This window comes from Schistocerca serialis, chromosome 3, assembly GCF_023864345.2.
Source record: "Schistocerca serialis cubense isolate TAMUIC-IGC-003099 chromosome 3, iqSchSeri2.2, whole genome shotgun sequence".
NCBI classification, from domain to species: Eukaryota; Metazoa; Arthropoda; class Insecta; order Orthoptera; family Acrididae; genus Schistocerca; species Schistocerca serialis.
This window is the reverse complement of record NC_064640.1, coordinates 798,293,986-798,316,488: the sequence shown is the minus strand read 5'-3', so window position 1 is coordinate 798,316,488 and position 22,503 is coordinate 798,293,986. Positions and strand designations below refer to the sequence as shown.

Here is a 22,503-nt window from a genome sequence, read left to right as displayed (position 1 = left end):
CCGTCGACCCATTTTAACAAGAAACGTGATTAGTTCCAGATGGTCCCTTGCCCACTCATATTGCAACTGACAATCTCGGTGGGTCAACACGGGAACGCGTAGGTATCGTCAGCTCCGGAAGCCAATGTTCAACAAAGTGCGCGAAACTGTGTTTTCTGAAACACTTGTGCATGTACTAGCATAGTACTTTGTCGTCAGATCTGCCAGTTAGCTGCCTATCCTGCTCTACGGTGTCGGGAAACCTCACCTTCAAGTTTTGTGATGAAGCGTGGACATCCAACACCTTGAAACTTCCTGGCAGATTAAAACTGTGTGCCAGACCGAGACTCGACCTCGGGTCCCGAGTTCGAGTCTCTGTCTGGCACAAAGTTTTAATCTGCCAGGAAGTTTCAAATCAGCGCACACTCCGCTGCAGAGTGAAAATCTCATTCTGGATCCAACACCTTGTCGCCTGCCTTTCGTCATCCACTTTCCTTGGATGCTCACAATAGCAGGCGAACAGTCGACGAGCTTCGCTGTTTCCGAGATGCCTGTTCCCAGGCGCCGGGCCGTAACAGTCTGCCCTTTGTCAGAGTCGCTTATGTCAGTGGATTTCCCCATTTGCGGCCTGTATCTTCGGTAGAATTACTCTCCAGTTCGGCACTGTTTCATCTATATACACACATCAAATAACGTTTTGCATCACCTCGGTTCCGAGAGTTTCGGAACCTGTACAGAAAATTGGAATAGGGATCAACATAAACATCATTTCCGCCCGTTTTATTGCTCATGAAAACCACACATTGCACTTTGTACCACGATACAGCGAGACCTACAGAGATGGTGGTCCAGATTGCTGCACACACCGGTACCTCTAATACCCAGTAGCACGTCCTCTTGCATTGATGCATGCTTGTATTCGTCGTGGCATACAATCCATATGTTCCTCAAGGCACTGTTAGTCCAGATTGTCCCACTCCTCAACGGCGCCCTTTTCAATCTATCCCAGGCATGTTCGATAGGGTTCATGCCTGGAAAACATGCTGGCCACCCTAGTCGGTGTCGTTATCCTGAAGGAAGTCATTCATAAGATGTGCACGATGGGGGCTCGAATTGTCGTCCATGAAGGCGAATGCCTCTCCAATATGCTACCGATGTGGTTGCACTGTCGCTCGGAGGATTGCATTCACGTATCGCACAGCCGTTACGCCACCTTCGATGACCAGCGTACCAGCTGCGCGAAAAGCATTATTCAACATGGTGGCGTTGCTGTCAGGGTTCCTCCGAGCCATAATTCGTAGGTAGCGGCCATGCACCGCAGTAGTAGCCCTTGGGCCGCCTGAGCGAGGCATGTCATCGACAGTTCCTGTCTCTCTGTATCTCCTTCATGTCCGAATAACATCGCTTTGGCTCACTACGAGACGCCTGGACACTTCCCTTGCTGAGAGCCCTTCCTGGCACAAAGTAACAACGCGGTCGCGATCGAACCGCGTTATTGACCATCTAGACATGGTTGAACTACAGACAACACGTGGCGTGTACCTCCTTCCTGGTGGAATGACTGTAACTGATGAGCTATCTCACCTCTGTCTAATAGGCCCTGCTCATGTATGGTTGTTTACATCTTTGGGCGGGTTTAGTGAGATCTCTTAACAGTCAGAGGGACTGTGTGTGATACAATATCCACAGTCAACGTCTATCTTCAGGAGTTCTGCGAACCGGGGTTATGCAAAACTTTTTTAAGTGTGTACTTAACCAACCGCGCCATGTGCCCGCATGTCACCAGCGGCACTGAATTTCGCGGTGGGCAGTGGTCATAATATTCTGGCTCATCAGTGTATACGACTTCATCAAATAGATTCTTCAGGAAATACCGTGCGTTTCATTGATTTCCACGCGTAAGAAACGGGTATCTTTATATCTCCTCTGTCAGATGTATTTACTTTACACAGTTTATTTTCTGTGGTGTCATTGTGACAGATTACAGCTTCCTTTCCAACAATCATCGTCATTTTAACGAGATTCTCTTGACATACTCGAGCTTTCTACGAGGGTAGTTCAAGTAAGTCACAGTTGTCGCCCCACTCTGAGAACATTGCGCAACAAGAGTGACGCATTGTCAGAACAGAGTACATTTTTGCGTTTCCTGCAGACACAGTTCTGATGTGGCGCAGATAACGGGTGCATCACAGTGTGGGAGAGAAGTGGCGCGGCAACTAGAAACGTACTTAAAGTTGAAGTTCGCGGGACAGTACAATTCTTCAGGGTAAGACGTCTGACGAGCACACAGATTCACCGTGAAATTCTGGACCAAATGCAGTGTTGCGTCCGACCATAGTGAGATGACGCCAACAATTTGACTGAGGCAGCATAGACTTGGGTGATGCTGATCGGGAAGGAAGGGCATAGAATCGACCACAGACTGTAATTTCCAGGCAGTCTAGGAAATGATTCGCAGTCGTCGCAGATTTTCCGCCGATGAGGACGTTCACACAGTTCATCTCCAGTGGCTCCGCGACCAAGGAGCTTATTTCTGTCGTCGAAGAATTGATAGATTGGTAGAACGTTCCAGCAGTTGTTTACAGAGACTAGTGACTATGCTGAAAAATTAGAATTATATATTAATACCTTCAGCTGCTGACGGGCGTTGATATATATGAACGGGGTCAGGTGAAAATGTGTGCCCCGACCGGGACTCGAACCCGGGATCTCCTGCTTACATGGCAGACGCTCTATCCATCTGAACCACCGAGGGCACAGAGGATAGTGCGACTGCAAGGACTATCTCGCGCACGCCTCCCGCGAGACCCACATTCTCACCTTATATGTCCACACACTACGTAGTGTCCCTACCCAACACACTCACTACTCGTGGAAGACATTCTTACCAAGTCCCGTAAGAGTTCGAGTAATATGTGTGAATCCGCGCAGGAGGAGGAGGTCACGGCCGGTATTGCCAGAACTATGTATTCGGACATGTCCGAAAGAACAGACACCATATCCATATAACTACATGTTGAAAAATAGTGTCATGTATATTTGTCACTGTGAAGTGTAGTGTAAATTCAGCAAAAGTTACTTCGTCTGCCATAAAAATGTGCAACGTACTTTTGAAAGTCCACACCTACCGTGTTTTTCCCAGTTATCTTATTTGACAAGCCTTCCTCAGATTTAGAAGGAAAGTGTTGAGATTATCTTTCTGGATATGTGCAAGACCACAAGACGATCATTTGGGATGCATATTGCTTTGTGCTTTTCTTTGCCCTTTGATCGTACTTGTTTTGACGTATGCACGTGCAGTAATGCTGTTTAGTTTGGTTGCTCTGTATTTACCTTTGGAAGTTTAAAACGAAGCCAACTGCCTTGCCTCAGTGGTAACACCGGTTCCCGTCAGATCACCAATTAAGCAGGGTGCACTCAACCATTGTGAGACCGATCGAGTAGCTACTTGATTGAAAAGTAACGGATCCGGTCACGAAAAACTGACAAGAGCGATGTGCTGAGCACATGCCCCTCCGTATCAGCATCCAGTGACGCTAATCGGCTGATGAAGACACGGCGTTCGGTCGGTACCGTTGGGTCTTCAGAGTCCTATTCGAACGGACTTTAGTTAGTTTAAAACGAAGCATCTTTGATAATAGTTTTTCTCATACCCCGTTATTAATGCCCATCAAATAAAAATGCACTTCTCAAAAGGTTTGTACTCATCTGTACAGAGCCTTATGCTTCCGATGACGTCCTTATAGCGTAAGAATACAGCATGAACGATATTTCACAAAACCTTGTTGACAGTAATGATTGTTTCCGTTTTCCTTTCTTGATAGTGGTTTCTAGAGTCTGAAAAAAATAATAGTGACATACACATCACGATGCCTGGCTGAAAACTGTATAAAGTCCCGGCGCAATGTGTTTATGTTCCGTCGCTGAATCCTGCACAGTAACATAAATCAAGTGTCAACGTGATCTGCCGTATAGGTTAAGTGTACTTTAAAAAAAACAAAAAAACAAAAAACAATAAAGATGTGTGTTTTTAATAGGTGTGTGTGCTTCTTGGACATGAATGAATTGCGGTACTTTGTCGTCATAATGAGTTTGACCGCTGATGCTGTGCAAGGATGTTCAGTTTTGACTAGATACAGTGTATAAAGTAAGAGCTGAAGATGCAGTTAGCGAAAACCGTCAGGAGTTAAAATAAAAGAACTTGGCGATTAAGGCAAGAATCAGTTATTTGATAATGTTACCTGTTTGTAACGGTTTATTGTCAAGAGACAGGTGTAAGAGAAGCCTGCTTCACCACTTACAACAGTTGATAAATGATCGGCATACGGGAACTGCGGGATTCAAATCCCCATAGTTTTTCCACAGTTTCCTATTTCGACGAAAGTGAATGTAGGCAAGCTTCCTTTCAAAACGACCCGGCTATTCCGTTCCTCTCCCGTTCCTCCTTGCCCTCCAACCTTTTGATCCATCTCTGATGACCTCCCTTCTACGGGACGTCATCTCTTAATCTTTCAGGGATAGAACGTTGCACAAAGTTGATTGTCATTAAAGTGGACGTCACCATGCCGTACCTTATGCCTACCAGGCAGTTGTTTCTGAGTTTCAGACAAAATTTTAGTAATTCACGTCGATTATTGACTGTAGCAGGTACGCTAAAGTGCTGTAACCCTTTAGTAATTACTTATAGTAATGTAAAATTTGTTATTTTTCCCACAGTTTAGAGGAGCAAGAGATGTCTACCTACTTCGAGTACTTGAAGATGGCCGTTAATGCTTCGCCGAGATGGAAAAGTGAGGTGAGATACTTCTTATTTTATGCCGTGATATTTCTAGTCCATTTACGTTTAAAGGTCTGGTTTCCTAGAAGTGATAATATATCAGATGTACGTCAATTCGCTCATCCTCTGAAAAGAATCAGTATTCTTGAATGATTTTAAAGTAAATGATAACGTCAGCGCGTAACTTCACAGCTTTGGTTCCGTAGTACTGTAGGCAACTTCAAATTTTATTGCATTCTGGATTTCATTAATTAAGGAAAAATCACAAAAATTGCAATAACTCGAGAATGTAGTAAGTAGTTTTCTTGGTAGTTGAGTATGTTGTTACCACAACAGCGCCGCACAAAATTAGCGCTGAAACCAGCTTCCATAATCTGTACAAAGCAAAGTGTTTCATTTTTGGTAGTAAGGCTCCAATTGATGCTGTGGGGGTGAGAAAAGACTGACGGCATTACCAGCTTAGCCCGAACGATTCTGGGGCACCATTTCCCGAATGAACAGCGACTGATGGCCACTGGTAGAATTTCATTTGATCAGAGTCAAACAGGGATGAAGAAATGACTAAACATTCTTCGGTATTTGTTTGTATACTGTGGCAACTATGTTTCATCACATGCTCGACATCGAGAATGTACAGGAAAATACGGATAAAGGTTACCACACATACCGATGACCGATATTTCTTGTTATGCACTTGAATAAATAGGTCCACGAGTCTATATCAGCTATGTACAGCCCTTGCTGCAGCCTAAGGAAGGGTCATACGGTCCAGTAATGCGAACAGAAGGCTGCGTGGGCGCGAATGGTGTACAAGATGACCATGCGCGTCACGAGGGGACGATTGCAATGGACGAGTCAACGTGTAGACGGGCTCCGATCAATGATGGACCGCTGTACCCTTGCTGACCTTGTAAGGAAACAGCAGATATACTTCGATGTCATAAGAACGTGGAATGGGTTATCATTTGTCAAACGGCCCTCGCACGAGACTGTCTTTTTGTATGGGATTATTTATCTTTAGGTCGATGGACAGAGCTTCGTGTTTTCCCACCTGAATGTGTGACGAGTGGTCGTATAGGGATGACAATCTTGACACGTACATACGAATGCACCCTTATTTTGGTGCAATAAGCAGCTTTACTGTATGATTAAATGATGATGGCGTCCTCTTGGGTAAAATATTCCGGAGGTAAAATAGTCCCCCATTCGGATCTCCGGGCGGGGACTACTCAAGAGAACGTCATTATCAGGAGAAAGAAAACTGGTATTCTACGGATCGGAGCGTGGAATGTCAGATCCCTTAATCGGGCAGGTAGGTTAGAAAATTTAAAAAGGGAAATGGATAGGTTAAAGTTAGATATAGTGGGAATTAGTGAAGTTCGGTGGCAGGAGGAACAAGACTTTTGGTCAGGTGATTACAGGATTATAAATACAAAATCAAATAGGGGTAATGCAGGAGTAGGTTTAATAATGAATAAAAAAATAGGACTGCGGGTTAGCTACTACAAACAGCATAGTGAACGCATTATTGTGGCCAAGATAGACACAAAGCCCATGCCTACTACAGCAGTACAAGTTTATATGCCAACTAGCTCTGCAGATGATGAAGAAATAGATGAAATGTATGATGAGATAAAAGAAATTATTCAGGTAGTGAAGGGAGACGAAAATTTAATAATCATGGGGGACTGGAATTCGTCAGTAGGAAAAGGGGGAGAAGGAAACATAGTAGGTGAATATGGATTGGGGGGAAGGAATGAGAGAGGAAGCCGCCTTGTAGAATTTTGCACAGAGCATAACTTAATCATAGCTAACACTTGGTTCAAGAATCATAAAAGAAGGTTGTATACCTGGAAGAATCCTGGAGATACTAAAAGGTATCAGATAGATTATATAATGGTAAGACAGAGATTTAGGAACCAGGTTTTAAATTGTAAGACATTTCCTGGGGCAGATGTGGATTCTGACCACAATCTATTGGTTATGAACTGCAGATTGAAACTGAAGAAACTGCAAAAAGGTGTGAATTTAAGGAGATGGGACCTGGATAAACTGAAAGAACCAGAGGTTGTAGTGAGTTTCAGGGAGAGCATAAGGGAACAATTCACAGGAATGGGGGAAAGAAATACAGTAGAAGAAGAATGGGTAGCTCTGAGGGATGAAGTAGTGAAGGCAGCAGACGATCAAGTAGGTAAAAAAGACGAGGGCTAATAGAAATCCTTGGGTAACAGAAGAAATATTGAATTTAATTGATGAAAGGAGAAAATATAAAAATGCAGTAAATGAAGCGGTCAAAAAGGAATACAAACGTCTCAAAAATGAGATCGACAGGAAGTGCAAAATGGCTAAGCAGGGATGGCTAGAGGACAAATGTAAGGATGTAGAGGCGTGTCTCACTAGGGGTAAGATAGATACTGCCTACAGGAAAATTAAAGAGACCTTTGGAGATAAGAGAACCACTTGTATGAATATCAAGAGCTCAGATGGCAACCCAGTTCTAAGCAAACAAGGGAAGGCAGAAAGGTGGAAGGAGTATATAGAGGGTTTATACAAGGGCGATGTACTTGAGGACAATATTATGGAAATGGAAGAGGATGTAGATGAAGACGAAATGGGAGATAAGATACTGCGTGAAGAGTTTGACAGAGCACTGAAAGACCTGAGTCGAAATAAGGCCCCGGGAGTAGACAACATTCCATTAGAACTACTGATGGCCTCGGGAGAGCCATTCATGACAAAACTCTACCATCTGGTGAGCACGATGTATGAGACAGGCGAAATACCCTCAGACTTCAAGAAGAATATAATAATTCCAATCCCAAAGAAAGCAGGTGTTGACAGATGTGAAAATTACCGAACTATCAGTTTAATAAGTCACAGCTGCAAAATACTAACGCGAATTCTTTACAGACGAATGGAAAAACTGGTAGAAGCCGACCTCGGGGAAGATCAGTTTGGATTCCGTAGAAATGTTGGAACACGTGAGGCAATACTTCCCGAGGAGATCACGAATGTAAAATTAGAGAGATTAGAGCGCGCACGGAGGCTTTCAGACAGTCGTTCTTCCCGCGAACCATACGCGACTGGAACAGGAAAGGGAGGTAATGACAGTGGCACGTAAAGTGCCCTCCGCCACACACCGTTGGGTGGCTTGCGGAGTATCAATGTAGATGTAGATGTAGATGTAGATGCAATACTGACCTTACGACTTATCTTACAAGAAAGATTAAGAAAAGGCAAACCTACGTTTCTAGCATTTGTAGACTTAGAGAAAGCTTTTGACAATGTTAACTGGAATACTCTCTTTCAAATTCTAAAGGTGGCAGGGGTAAAATACAGGGAGCGAAAGGCTATTTACAACTTGTATAGAAACCAGATGGCAGTTATAAGAGTCGAGGGGCATGAAAGGGAAGCAGTGGTTGGGAAAGGAGTGAGACAGGGTTGTAGCCTTTCCCCGATGTTATTCAATCTGTATATTGAGCAAGCAGTAAAGGAAACAAAAGAAAAATTCGGAGTAGGTATTAAAATTCATGGAGAAGAAGTAAAAACTTTGAGGTTCGCCGATGACATTGTAATTCTGTCAGAGACAGCAAAGGACTTGGAAGAGCAGTTGAACGGAATGGACAATGTCTTGAAAGGAGGATATAAGATGAACATCAACAAAAGCAAAACGAGGATAATGGAATGTAGTCAAATTAAGTCGGGTGATGCTGAGGGAATTAGATTAGGAAATGAGACATTTAGAGTAGTAAAGGAGTTTTGCTATTTAGGGAGTAAAATAACCGATGATGGTCGAAGCAGAGAGGATATAAAATGTAGACTGGCAATGGCAAGGAAAGCGTTTCTCAAGAAGAGAAACTTGTTAACATCGAGTATAGATTTAAGTGTCAGGAAGTCGTTTCTGAAAGTATTTGTATGGAGTGTAGCCATGTATGGAAGTGAAACATGGACGATAACTAGTTTCGACAAGAAGAGAATAGAAGCTTTCGAAATGTGGTGCTACAGAAGAATGCTGAAGATAAGGTGGGTAGATCACGTAACTAATGAGGAGGTATTGAGTAGGATTGGGGAGAAGAGGAGTTTGTGGCACAACTTGACTAGAAGAAGGGATCGGTTGGTAGGACATGTTTTGAGGCATCGAGGGATCACAAATTTAGCATTGGAGGGCGCCGTGGAGGGTAAAAATCGTAGAGGGAGACCAAGAGATGAATACGCTAAGCAGATTCAGAAGGATGTAGGTTGCAGTAGGTACTGGGAGATGAAGAAGCTTGCACAGGATAGAGTAGCATGGAGAGCTGCATCAAACCAGTCTCAGGACTGAAGACCACAACAACAACAACAACAACAAGTGACGATTTTATCCTACAAGGCGATAAAGCTCGTCTATACTGGCTTTGTTTGTGGACGAATAAATTACACACAGAACAGTATCTATGGAGTGGCCAGTTTTATCTTTCGAATCCAGTTTGAAATCTACCTATGTTTACTTCCAGCATATAATCAAGCCCACATCAGTAGATGCCCAAATCCACAAATCCAGAACTCCTGTGGATATACGAGGGTTGTTGCTTTAATAGTGGCAACTATTTATTTACTGTTCGTACAAAATAGATTCTTGTTTCAAAGTTTTACTGACCTTCAAAGTAGTCACCAGCATTGTGTATAACCCGTTGCCAGCGATGTGTAAGACATAGGATACTCTTAGCAGTGCCAATTGTGTTGACAGCTCGAGCGGCGCGGTCTATTGTCCGACGAATTTGTAGCCGTTCTGAAGCGAATGCAGTGAAGTGTTTCCTTCAGCTAAGAAATCGAGTTGAACTCACGAGGGCGTAAGTCAGGGAAGTGCAGTAGATGGTATAGCACTTAGCAGCCCCATCAGTCAAATATATCAGTAACAGCTTGCACTTTACGTGCTTGAGTATTGTCCTGCAAAATGATGATCAGGTTCTGCAGAAACTGTCATCACTTCTTTCCCTATGCTGTTCATTTTTGGAACACAACCTACGACCAGCTTAGAGACGGAAGTTATGACACTTTCTGCTGGACCTACCCATCATTTTGCAGGACAATGCTCAAGCACGTACAGTGCAAGCTGTTACTGATTTGTTTGACTGAGGGGGCTGCTAAATGCTACGACTTTCACATCGCTGGCATCGAGTTATACACAATGCTGGTGACTACTCTGAAGGTCAGTACAACTTTGAAAGACGTATCTATTTTGTACGAGCTGTAAATAAATAGTTGCCACTATTAAAGTTCCAACCCTCGTATGTATATTGGTTGACGTCACTTTGCCCAGCACAAAAAAAAAAACCCATATGTCTGATGCACTCCTATATTTCCGTCATCAGCTTTGCCATCGTCCTATTAATCAGAAATGAAAATACAGTGCCATCTTTAGTAACGCATAGCTCTAGCTAGTATACCAACCACCACGTTTCGGTCCCTCTGCTCTGGTACTAACTGCACTCCTCGCTTTATGCAGTTGCTTATACAATGATGGTTTGTGACGTCATTCATATGGCACCAATCAAGACATAAGCCAGAAATACAAAATGTCGTTTGAATCATATTATCTACAATTCCAAATTATGCTGAAGGCCAATGTTAACTAAATTCAGTGCATCAAAATATAATTCTAGGACCGAACACATTGGCGGTTGTGATCGAGTTGAACCGGGTTCACATGAGGAAAGAGGTGCTAAAACATACAAAAACAAAAATCACTTTAACACTGTCACAATAAAAATTGAATGTGTTGTTGATACGTGTGTTGAAAAAGAGGGCATTGATTAGTAGAGTACAAATCTGAAATCGGGTTTTGTCTGGGCAACGTATTTCGAAATTTATTATTTTTTCAATACCTTAATTAATATTAATTTAAATATCGTCTTTTAGATGAAATAGGTTAGATGTGTAGAGGTACTCTGACCTCGCACTTCGACTAAGATACCCCAATTACTCCAAAATGACAAGAAAGAAGTTGAGCTGTGCTCTCGTATCAGGCTTGGTGCAATTAGTTCAGCTACAGCTACAGCTACATCGACATCTGCATGAATACTCTTTAGTTCACACTTAAGTGCCTGGCAGAGGGTTCATCGAACGACTCTTACACAGTTTCTCTATTGTTCCACTCTCGAATGGCACCCGGGAAAAACAAACGTCTCGAACTTTCCCGCGAGTTGTGATTTCTCGTATTTTACTAGGTTGATCATTTCTCCCTATGCAGGTGGGCGTCCACAAAATATTTTCGCATTCGGAGGAGTAAGTTGGAGATAGAAATTTTGTTAAAAGATCTCGCCGCAACGATATTCAACATTCCTTATAGTACTCATGTGGATGACCTCACACGTCTCATTATTTAGAATCGATTCCCGCTTTTCACACCCTACAGATATCTTGTCTAACTCATTGTACAATTGGGTTTTATCTTCACATGATTGTACTAGAAGATAAATGACAGCAGAATCTGCAAGCAATCTAAGACGGATGCTCAGACCGTCTTATAAATGTTTTATATAGACTAGAAACAGCAGAGGCGGTAGAACCCTTCATGGAAGAACGCCAGATATCACTTCTGCTTTACTCGATGACTTTCCGTCAGTTACTGCGGGCTGTGACCTTTCTGACAGGATACCAGAAATCCAGTCGCACAGCTGAGACAATACTCCATAGGGACACAGTGAGATTAGAAGCCGCTTATGAGGAACGGTATGAAAAGCCTTCTGTAAATCAAGTGATATACAATCAATTTGAAATCCTCTGTCGATAGCACTCATTACTTCGTTAGAATAAAGAAGAACGATATATCTGAATCCGTGCTGACTATTTGTCAGTAGATCGTTTTATTCGAGGTAATTCATGTGTTCGAACACAGTATATGTTCCAAAATCCTACTGCAAAGTAAGTGAAGTTATATGGAGGCTGTCCCCCCCCCCCCCCCTCCTCCCAGAAAACTATTACGTCACTGAAAATAAGATACAGTTATGACTTTCAGACTTTTAATAAATGTTATTCATGGGCATAATTTTTAAAAATTGATCCCTGCAATACCAGTCCTATATGAAAAAAATGAAAAGCTTCAAATGAAACTGTGTGTTTTTTGTACCTCGGTGGCTCAATGATAAAGTTCCAGGCAACAGATCCCAAGGCTTTCGGTTCGATCCTCGGGCAAACTAGGTTTTTTATCTGTCACTTATCACTTTTTTTCGCCTCTAACAATGTTGATGTGAAAAATGCTCAATTAATTGTAGATTTCCCTGGCTTGGAACTAAGCTCGTCGATCGGGAGAAGGCAATGGCATACCACTAGAACAATGTGTAGTAAAGCACTGTGGTATTCAACCCAACATTTGTGTTGACGGCAGCTTTAGCTCTTTATCGTACAAAAAGTGAAACTGAACTTGGGTCATAGCTCAACTTTCTTTTGATAAAATCGTGCAGTTTAAAACTGTAGAGTATGTGTAGATTTTTAAGGAATTTGTGGGAATGTACTAGTTTTATATGTTTATCATATCGATGTGCTAATGTTTTCTGTTCGAATTTTCAGCTGGAAACCTACCTTCATAAAGCAGAAACTGTAGCAGTAGGTCTCCAGCACTCTCTTGAAGACATCGTGTTAAACGACGAGAAACTTAAGCAGAAGGCATGTAAAGGTAAGCCGGCATTTCTTTCTAATGGAAATATTTTTCTAAGACAAGCGCCCATTGCTATATCAGTAAACCAGCATTTTCGCAGAAAGACCTTACAAAGATGATCTTCGGTATGAGGGTAGTAGATATTCATGTTGCACATGCCCCGTTAGTGACGTGCCTCGGCCAAAATGGTAAGAAATGACATGTGTAGTGCTCTGTGTCTTTCCTTAGACTCTGACGTTAGATAAATTAGTAAGTATTTTAGACACTAGTTGATGGAAGTAATCGAATGTACTAGAGCACTTTACTTTTTGTCCACACCTTTTGACTTCTCATTTCGTGACAGGAAATAATGTGATGTGTATCTTTCGAATCGTCCACTTAGTTTTCTCATCCATCTTCCCACGGAGGAAAGGCTGAAGGAAGAAACATTGGAGACGAAGTCAAGGGCATTGGGGGTGGAGCACATCTGACATATTTCAGTAAATCACATTTTACTTATGTAATAAAATGCAAATTGCTGCTATAGCAGTTCAATACTATTGCAGTTTAGTTACATACAAAATGCTTTCTGAAGCACTTTTATATAGAATAGAGGAACAAGCAGGATCTAATATAGGAGATTATCAAGCAGGATTTAGAAAAGGTAGATCATGTGCAGAACAGATTCTTAATTTAAAAACAATTTTGAGAGTGAGAGCTATACAAAATAAAAATACAGTAGTTAGTTTCGTAGACTTCAAGAAGGCCTACGACTCAATTGACAGACAAACACTATTCCAGATACTTTATGAATCAGGGATAGATGAAAACACCAGAAGACTTGTTGAATAAACGCTCACAGGTACATCATCAAGAATTGAGTTTAAAGGCGAAATTTCTGAACCATTAAAAATCAAAACAGGAGTTCGACAAGGAGATGGACTGTCCCCAATTCTCTTTAACTTGGTTTTAGATGAAATAGTAAAAACATGGGAAAGCACATTAAAAAACAGAGCCACAAAGGATATAAGCATGGACCAAGGAAAGAACAAATTTGAAGTGAAATGTTAAGCCTTTGCGGATGATATGGCATTGATAAATGAAAACCGAACAGACGCAACAGTTGTGCTTGATCTGTTACACGAGATTGCTAAAAAGACTGGACTAAAAATATTCTATGAAAAAACCGAGTATATAGAACACAAACGTAATACAGAAAAGTTTATGAAAACAAAGTATGGAAAAATTAAAAGAGTTGATAGATTAAAATACCTGGGGGAGTGGACACAAGCCAATGGACTGGATAACACAACAAATAAAGAAAGAATAAAAAAGTTAGAATTTGCATATAAATTAACACAAAACTACTACAATAAGAGATCAATATCCATACAAGCGAAGATTAAACATTATAATTCAGTTATTAGGACACAAGCAACGTATGGGTCAGAGTGCCTAACATTATTCAAGAAAGGAGAATTAAGGGAACTAGAAAAAAGAAAGAGAAAAATTCTAGGTTCTGAGAAAAACAAGGAAAATGGGTGGATTAAAAGGAGAAATGAAGACTTATACAAAAACACAGAAAAGATCACAGATACAATGAGGAAGAGGCGGCTAAAATTTTATGGACATTTAAAAAGAATGGAAGAAACACGGATTACAAAGAAAATTTTAAATTACGTTAGTAAGCTGAAAGAAAGTGTAGGATGGATAGAAGCAGTAAAGAAAGACGCCAACAAAATAGGTGTTACAGAAGAAATAATACGTGACAGGAATCACTTCAAGCTACTGATAGAGAACGCAAACTGTGAAGAAGATGAGCCAAAACCTCGACCTAAGAGAGTGTGGACAGATGAGCAGAGACGAGCAGTTGGCGAGAAAATGAAGTAGTACTTGGAAGAACGAAAGAAAAAGAAACACCCTAAGTCTTAAGTTGTATCCGGTCCATAGCTGGCCAAATTCATAAATAAAAAAAAAATAGTTTAGTCAAATAATGCCTCTAAGAGCTAGGATGCTGCGGGTCCGTTGGATCGTAAATTATTCACATTTTACGTACTACAGATTCGCTCATGTATCATTTACATGTTCTGTTTCACTATGGTCTGCTGTGGATTATTACGAACTTGCACCACAACATTATCGACAAAGATTATTACGGTTACGTTGGCTAACAAAGCTCACCTAAAAATCGATTTTGATTTAATCTTGCACCAAACGACACAGGTCGCTCATTGGAATGGTCGGACAACTAGAGTACTCCCAAAGTCTGAAAAATACACGTTGGATGAAGGTAAGTCATAATCTACCTCAGCGTTGGCTTTTGTTTTCCTGTTTTATGTTTCTTTCACTAACTGTGAGTTCAGTGACAGTGTACCCTTACCAGAACCTTAACGAGGTGATGGTGCGCTTCTGACAGAGCTGCCAAAGCAGCGCCTTCCCCCCGCCCCCCCCCCCCCTCTCCCGTAAAACTATCTTCCCGAAAATTTATAATTTTGTAAGTAGGTTTAATAAAAATGAAACGTTATTAAAAAGTATAACTTAAAAATGCATTATGTTGGCGATAAATTTGGTTTTCTACATCTACATCCATTGTATTGTACTGTATGTTAACCGGGGACCTAGAAACGACGGAGAGGCTCCGTCCCCGCTGCAGCCGCAGTGGTCCACAACCCCACGACGAGTACCGCCGCCCTACACCGAACCCAGGGTTATTGTGCGGTTCGGCCCCCGGTGAATCCCCCAGGGAACGTCTCACACCAGACGAGTGTAACCCCTATGTTTGCGAGGTAGAGTAATGGTGGTTTACGCGTACGTGGAGAACTTATTTGCGCAACAATCGCCGACATAGTGTAACTGAGGCGGAATAAGGGGAACCAGCCTGCATTCGCCGAGGCAGATGGAAAACCACCTAAAAACCATCCACAGACTGGCGGTTCACCAGACCTCGACACAAATCCGCCGGGCGGATTCGTGCCGGGGACCAGGCGCTCCTTCCCGGCCGGAAAGACGTGCGTTTGATCGCACGGCCAACCGGATGGGCTCATCTACATCCATACTCACAAGGGAACCGCCCCATAGCACCCCCCTCAGATTTAGTTATAAGTTGGCACAGTGGATAGGCCTTGAAAAACTGAACACAAATCAATCGAGAAAACAGGAAGAAGTTGTATGGAACTATGAAAAAATAAGCAAAATATACAAACTGAGTTGTCTATGCAAAAGATAGGCAACATCTAGGGTAGTCTGAGGTCAAGAGCGCCGTGGTCCCGTGGTTAGCGTGAGCAGCTGCGGATCGATAGGTCAACGGTTCAAGTCCGCCGTCGAGTTAAAATTTTAATTTCTTATTTTCGCAAGGTTATGATCTGTCCCTTCGTTCATTGAAATATCTGTTCACTGTAATAAGTTTAGTGTCTGTGTTTTGCGACCGCACCGCAAAACCGTGCGATTAGTAGACGAAAGGACGTGCGTCTCCAATGGGAACCGAAAACATTTGATCGCAAGGTCATAGGTCAACCGATTCCTCCACAGGAAAACACGTCTGATATATTCTATACGACACTGGTGAAGGCATGTGCGTCACATGACAGGAATATGTTGTCGACCCACCTAACTTGTACACTTGGCAAATGGGTAAAAAGATTCTTCTAGATTGCCCGATTTAGGTTTTCTTGTGGATTTGATATTCACTCCCAAAAAAGTGATGAAAACATAAGAGTTTGTCACATAAACTGAAAATAAAATATTAAACTTTTCACTGGAGGCAGGACTTGAACCACGGACCTCTCGTTCCGCAACTGCTCACGCTAACCACGGGACCACCGCGCTCCTGAGATCGCGCCATCCTTGATGTTGCCTATCTTGCATATGGACTACTCAAATTGTATATTTTACTTATTTTTTCATAGTTCCACACAACTTCTTCTTGTTTTCTCGATTGATCTGTGTTCAGTTTTTCAAGGCCTATCCATTGTGCCAACTTATAACTGAATCTGAGGGGGGGTGCGATGGGGAGGTTCCCTTGTCAGCAAGCCACCGTACGGTGCGTGGCGGAGGGTACCCTACACCGCTACTAGTCATTTCCTTTCCTGTTCCACTCACAGGTAGAGCTAGGCAAAAACGACTGTCTATATGCCTCCGTATGAGCCCTGATTTCTCGTATCGTATCTCCTTGGTCCTTAAGCGCAACGTATGTTAGCGGCAGTAGTATCGTTTGGCAGTCAGCTTCAAATACCGGGTCTCTAATTTTTCTCAACAATGTTTCTCGAAAAGAACGTCGCCTTCCCTCCAGAGATTCTCATTCGAGTTCCCGAAGCGTCACCGTAACACATACATGTTGTTCAAGCCTACCGGTAACAAATGTAGCATCCCGCCTCTGAATTTCCTCGTTGTGTAATAAAAGTAACGACACGAGCCTAGACAGATGATAGATGCCATGAAGCAGGTCACTTACGGCAGTACGGTGACCCGGCATTGCACCACGGCGCTCACAGGGCATCGCCGTCTGCCTGCCAGTTAGGGCCCGGACGGTGTCTGTAACGAGGGACACTATGGCACGCGCAATATGAGACTCCTGCAGCCGCAACTCCACAATAACCCCGGTTTAGTGCCAATAATATAAATACTGGCTTTCGGATAGGAGCGAGTCACGGGATAGTCACCCGTTATAGTATTGGTCACCGCCGAGTAGTCGTCGCCCCTCTGCCGTCATTCTGACAGTACCGCCTGCCAAGGGGTTCCAGCCGCTGCCTGACGGGCCGAGGGTCGAACTGATGTCCACCGACATTGCCGCGCTCGACAATGCCAGCCGTCGTCTCGGGGTTAACTCCCTGGACGTCACCGCCCGTTATTTGCCATGGCCTGGCGGGACTCAGCGAACCGTGTCAGCCGGCCGCGCCAGCCCTGGAAGTTGGCCGTCAGGGCCTGTATCATTGACTGCGTAAGGTCGCGGCCGGAGTCTTACAAAATTGATTCGTTTCCGGGTTCCGTGGGTCGAGGCCCGCCTTCAAGGAATACCTGATGTGGGCTCGAGTTGTGCTACAAATTACGGGGTGTAACAAAAATATTATCCAGCTTTGAGCGGCTTCTGGGTCACCACCGACACATCATTATCCTCCACAAAATATCCACATCTTGTACATTAAGTACATAGTTTATTTACTCCTCGAAAATTGGCACTACACTACTGGCCATTAAAATTGCTACACCACGAAGGTGACGTGCTACAGACGCGAAATTTAACCGACAGGAAGAAGATGCTGTGATATGCAAATGATTAGCTTTTTAGAGCATTCACACAAGATTGGCGCCGGTGGCGACACCTACAACGTGCTGACATGAGGAAAGTTTCCAACCGATTTCTCATACACAAACAGCAGTTGACCGGCGTTGCCTGGTGAAACGTTGTTGTGATGCCTCGTGTAAGGAGGAGAAATGCGTACCATCACGTTTCCGACTTTGATAAAGGTCGGATTGTAGCCTATCGCGATTGCGGTTTATCGTATCGCGACATTGCTGCTCGCGTTGTTCGAGATCCAATGACTGTTAGCAGAAAATGGAATCGGTAGGTTCAGGAGGGTAATACGGAACGCCGTGCTGGATCCCAACGGCCTCGTATCACTAGCAGTCGAGATGACAGGCATCTTATCCGCATGGCTGTAACTGATCGTGCAGCCACGTCTCGATCCCTGAGTCAGCAGACAACAACAATCTGCACGAACAGTTAGAAGACGTTTGCAGCAGCATGGACTATTATCTCGGAGACCATGGCTGCAGTTATCCTTGACGCTGCATCACAGACGGGAGCGCCTGCGATGGTGTACTCAACGACGAACCTGGGTGCACGAATGGCAAAACGTCATTTTTTCGGATGAATCCAGGTTCTGTTTACAGCATCATGATGGTCGCATCCGTGTTTGGCGACATCGCCGTGAACGCACATTGGAAACATGTATTTGTCATCGCCATACTGGCGTATCACCCGGCGTGATTGTATGGGGTGCCATTGGTTACACGTCTCGGTCACCTTTTGTTCGCATTGATCGCACTTTGAACAGTGGACGTTAAATTTCAGATGTGTTACAACCCGTGGCTCTACCCTTTATTCGATCCTTGCAGGATACTGCACGACCGCATGTTGCAGGTCCTGTACGGGCCTTTCTGGATACGGAAAATGTTCGACTGCTGCCCTGGCCAGCACATTCTCCAGATCTCTCACCAAATGAAAACGTCGGTCAATGGTGGTCGAGCAACTGGCTCATCACAATACACCAGTCACTACTCTTGATGAACTGTGGTATCGTGTTGAAGCTGCATGGGCAGCTGTACCTGTACACGTCATCCAAGCTTTGTTTGGCTCAATGCCCAGGCGTATCAAGGCCGTTATTACGGCCAGAGGTGGTTGTTCTGGGCACTGATTTCTCAGGATCTATGCACCCAAACTGTGTGAAAATGTAATCACATGTCAGTTCTAGTATAATATATTTGTCCAATGAATACCCGTTACCATCTGCATTTCTTCTTGGTGTAGCAATTTTAATGGCCAGTAGTGTAGTTCTCGGAGGGCAGAAATCGGCAAAACTTGGCAGCCTTCGGTCGAACGAATCATCGCTAACGACCGTACCGAAGCAGCAGAAAGAACCCCGTTATTGAACATGAGCGAGCTGTGTAGGCGGCAGTTGTGGGAATCAAGTGTAGTTTACCCCATAAACTGTGTTGGCGACGGACATCTGATCGGTACGATTTGTTTCTTTATGACGCTACTTACGCGAAAATGACACTCTGACAACATCGTGCAGTCAGACGCAAGCTGAGGGAAAGGGTTCTCATAGGAAGAAGATGGAACGGGAGGTATAGAACTCACATATCTGTCATGGTAATTCTTAAACCATCTGCCTTTCTCTGTTGTTGTCGATCAGCTTTGCGCTCACTCTTTGCCTCTGACCTTGGCGAGAACCTATCTCGCCACGCCCTCCGTATGGCTCTGGCCCTTACAGTCCATATGTTTACAATGTTACAACGTATTTGGGCTTGTTGTAATGTTTAAGCCAGCCACATAAGACAGTGCGTTCGTTCCCTCCCGTCGTGTCGTGACATTTTGCTATATGTTATAGACCAGTGTCGTATATCAAGAAATTTTGTTGTATCTAGAGGTCTGACTGGCTGGCTGATTTGGGGGAGGGGACCAATCAGCGATCATCGGTCCTATCGGATTAGGGAAGGATGAGGAAGGAAATAGGCCGTGCTCTTTCAAAGTACCAATCTCGGCATTTACATGAAGCGGTTTAGAGAAATCACGGAAAATCTAAATCAGGATAAGGACGGTGGTTTGGACCGTCGTCATCCCGAATGTGAGTCCAGTGTGCTAACCACAGCGCCATCTTCCTCGGTATCTAGAGGTTTAAAATTTGTTTTACACTGCTCAGCAAAACTTAAGGATGAGATAGATAAAGTAACATAACATTTTAGTACTCGGTGGAAAAGAATGAAAGAGCGGGAGCGTTATACCAGAAGTCCCCCAGTCGTGAACAGAAAGCTGCTCGTCAGGAACGGGAAAAAGACAGTCTGTGTCAATCAGCGAACAGTTGCGGTGCACTGTGGTGGTGTCGTCTTCATTACAGCATGCCCGGGAGACATATTGATGAGTTTAGGTGGGAAAAATCACAGGGAACGTAAAAGGAGGACGAAGTGTAACGAATGTAGCCCAGGAGTTTGGTATTGTTCGCAGCATTGTTTCACGTGCATGGGGAGCGTTCCGAACCATAGGCATTGCTGGCCGAAGCAGAGGAGGTGGTCGACCACGGTCAAGTACAGCAGAAAATGGCCGCTACATCGTGCAGCAGGCAAGAAAGGACCCATGTTAAACAGCTGGTGCAGTTGCAGTCACATTTAACACGAGTGCAAGGCATTCAATCTCATGCTATGGAGTGGCATGGCAACTTCATGGCGGTGGTCTCTTTGCCTGACAGCCAGTACTTTGTGTTCCGTTGACACCGGAAGATCAGCGGCACTCTTCGCGAAGGTGTAAAGAGCATACATAGCGACCGGACCAACAGGAGTGAGGTTGCTTGCACCTCTTGGGATGAGAGCAGCTTTAGTCTGAGTAGTGATTCTGAACGCAACCTTGTACGACTAGAGGTGAGAACACGTAATGCACCCAGCAAAATGGTCGAATATGATCGGTTTGGTGGTCCAGATGTTATGTTGTGGGGAGGCATAATGTTGCATGGATGTACTAGCCTGCAAATATTTGAACGCGCTACACTCACTGGTCAACATTATTGTGACACTGTACTCCTTCCCCTAGAGCGGTTTTCAAGGGTACATTCGCCCGTGACCTCATTTGCATGTATGACAGTATGCTACCTCATTGAAACGCATATTGGAGGAGCTCTTGGAAAAGGGGATATTGGGTGAATGAACTGTTCTGCCCCTTCCGCCGACGTATATCCCATTCAGCGCGTTTGGGATAGGTTGTGGAGACTTATTGCAGCACGTCTACATGCACCGACCATCCAGGAGTTGCCATCTTCGCTGTTGGAGGCGTGGAACTTCCTACCACAGGAGCTCGGTGCTAACCTATTTGACCACATGGGAGCTCGTTGCAGAGCAAGCATTGCTTGCCGTGGTGATACACATTCTACTAAGAACCATGGTTCAAATGGCTCTGAGCACCCGGGGACTTAACTTCTGAGGTCATCAATCCCGTAGAACTCAGAACTACTTAAACCTAACTAACCTAAGGACATCACACACATCCATGCCCAAGGCAGGATTCGAACCTGCGACCGTAGCGGTCGCGCGATTCCAGACTGTAGCGCCTAGAACCGCTCGGCCGGCCTAAGAACCATGTCCTACCTTTTGTTATGTCCAGGGGACCATCATGAAGTGCACTTACTTCGCTTTCACTTACTTCTATAGCAGCTCTTTCTATGTATGGTCCAAGTTTAATCGAGTTGTATTACTTGGCAATGGCATGTCATGCAAAAGTTACTTTGTCCTCGAGTTCTGCACACTAGTGTATAGATAACGTATTTTACTTTTTAATGTGAGGCCATAAGGATCGGTTTCGGCACAGACTGCAGACGACAGTGCCTGCAGTGACAGGAAGTTGTCAGTTCTGTATGCCAGTAATTCTAACGATGGTTAAAATGTGAAACAGTAGCAACCCTACTCTTCTCTTACAGTGAAAGCAAATCAGTAATCTGGTCGCTTGGAAACTTCGGCTTTGTACACGGTCTAACTAGATACTCATCCATAAATTTTATTTCAGTTTAATGATGGAGATCTCCTTGTTCATAAACAGTGATTTTTCTGTTATACAGAGATCATCCTGAACATTATGACCACCGACCTGCTATCGATATAAACCCATCCAGGCAGGCGACAGTAGCGTCACCTGGCAAGGAATGACTGCTAGTCAGACAAACGTACGGCGCATGTCGTACCAGTGAACGTCCTGTCCGTGTATAGAATGGGGAAGGCACGCGATCTATCTCAGTTTGACGGAGGGCAGATTGTGATGGTCCGGAGGCTCAGCACGAGCATTTAGTAAACTGCACGACTTGTCGGGTATTCGAGAAGTGCTGTGGTGTTTTCAACACGTGGCGAAACCAAGGTGAAACCACGTCCATACGTCTTGGGATTGGGCGGCCACCGCTCGTTACAGATGTCGGACGTCTTACGCTGGGTAGACTGGTAAAACAGAACAGGCGGCGAACTGTGGCCGGACTAACATCAGACTTTAACGCTGGGCACAATACGAGTGTTTGAACACACAGTGCACCGAATACTCGTAGCGATGGGCCTCCGCAGACGACGATCCATGCATGTGCCAATGTGAACACCACGACACTGGCAACTAAGACTGAAATGGGCACGTGGCCATCGGCATTTGAAGTTGCCGCAGTGGCAGAGCGTTGCATTGCCTGATGAATCCCGATACCATCTTCATCATGCCAATGGGAAGGTGCGAATCTGTCGTCTTCCAGTGGAACAGCTCCTTGCCACCTGAAATGCAGGACGGAGATAACCTGGCGGTGGGTCCATTATGGTTTGGGGAACATTCATGTGGGCATCCATCGTTCCTGTGGAGCTCGTGCAGGGCACCATGTCGGCCAACGAGTATCGTACACTG

General features: G+C 44.1%; 1 protein-coding gene and 1 non-coding gene across 2 annotated transcripts in view; one reads left to right on the top strand and one right to left on the bottom strand.

The window, feature by feature from the left end:
* The window catches only part of LOC126470638 (probable ATP-dependent RNA helicase DDX31), a 264,850-nt gene that overhangs the window by 148,305 nt on the left and 94,042 nt on the right, over positions 1 to 22,503 (top strand). The window contains exons 9-10 of the mRNA XM_050098619.1: positions 4,696 to 4,774; positions 12,305 to 12,410. Of these exons, the coding sequence (XP_049954576.1) occupies positions 4,696 to 4,774; positions 12,305 to 12,410 (185 nt within the window). The remainder of the gene's footprint in view (positions 1 to 4,695; positions 4,775 to 12,304; positions 12,411 to 22,503) is intronic.
* Positions 2,661 to 2,735, bottom strand: Trnat-ugu (transfer RNA threonine (anticodon UGU)). The gene has a single exon. It is a non-coding gene; the product is annotated as a tRNA-Thr (tRNA).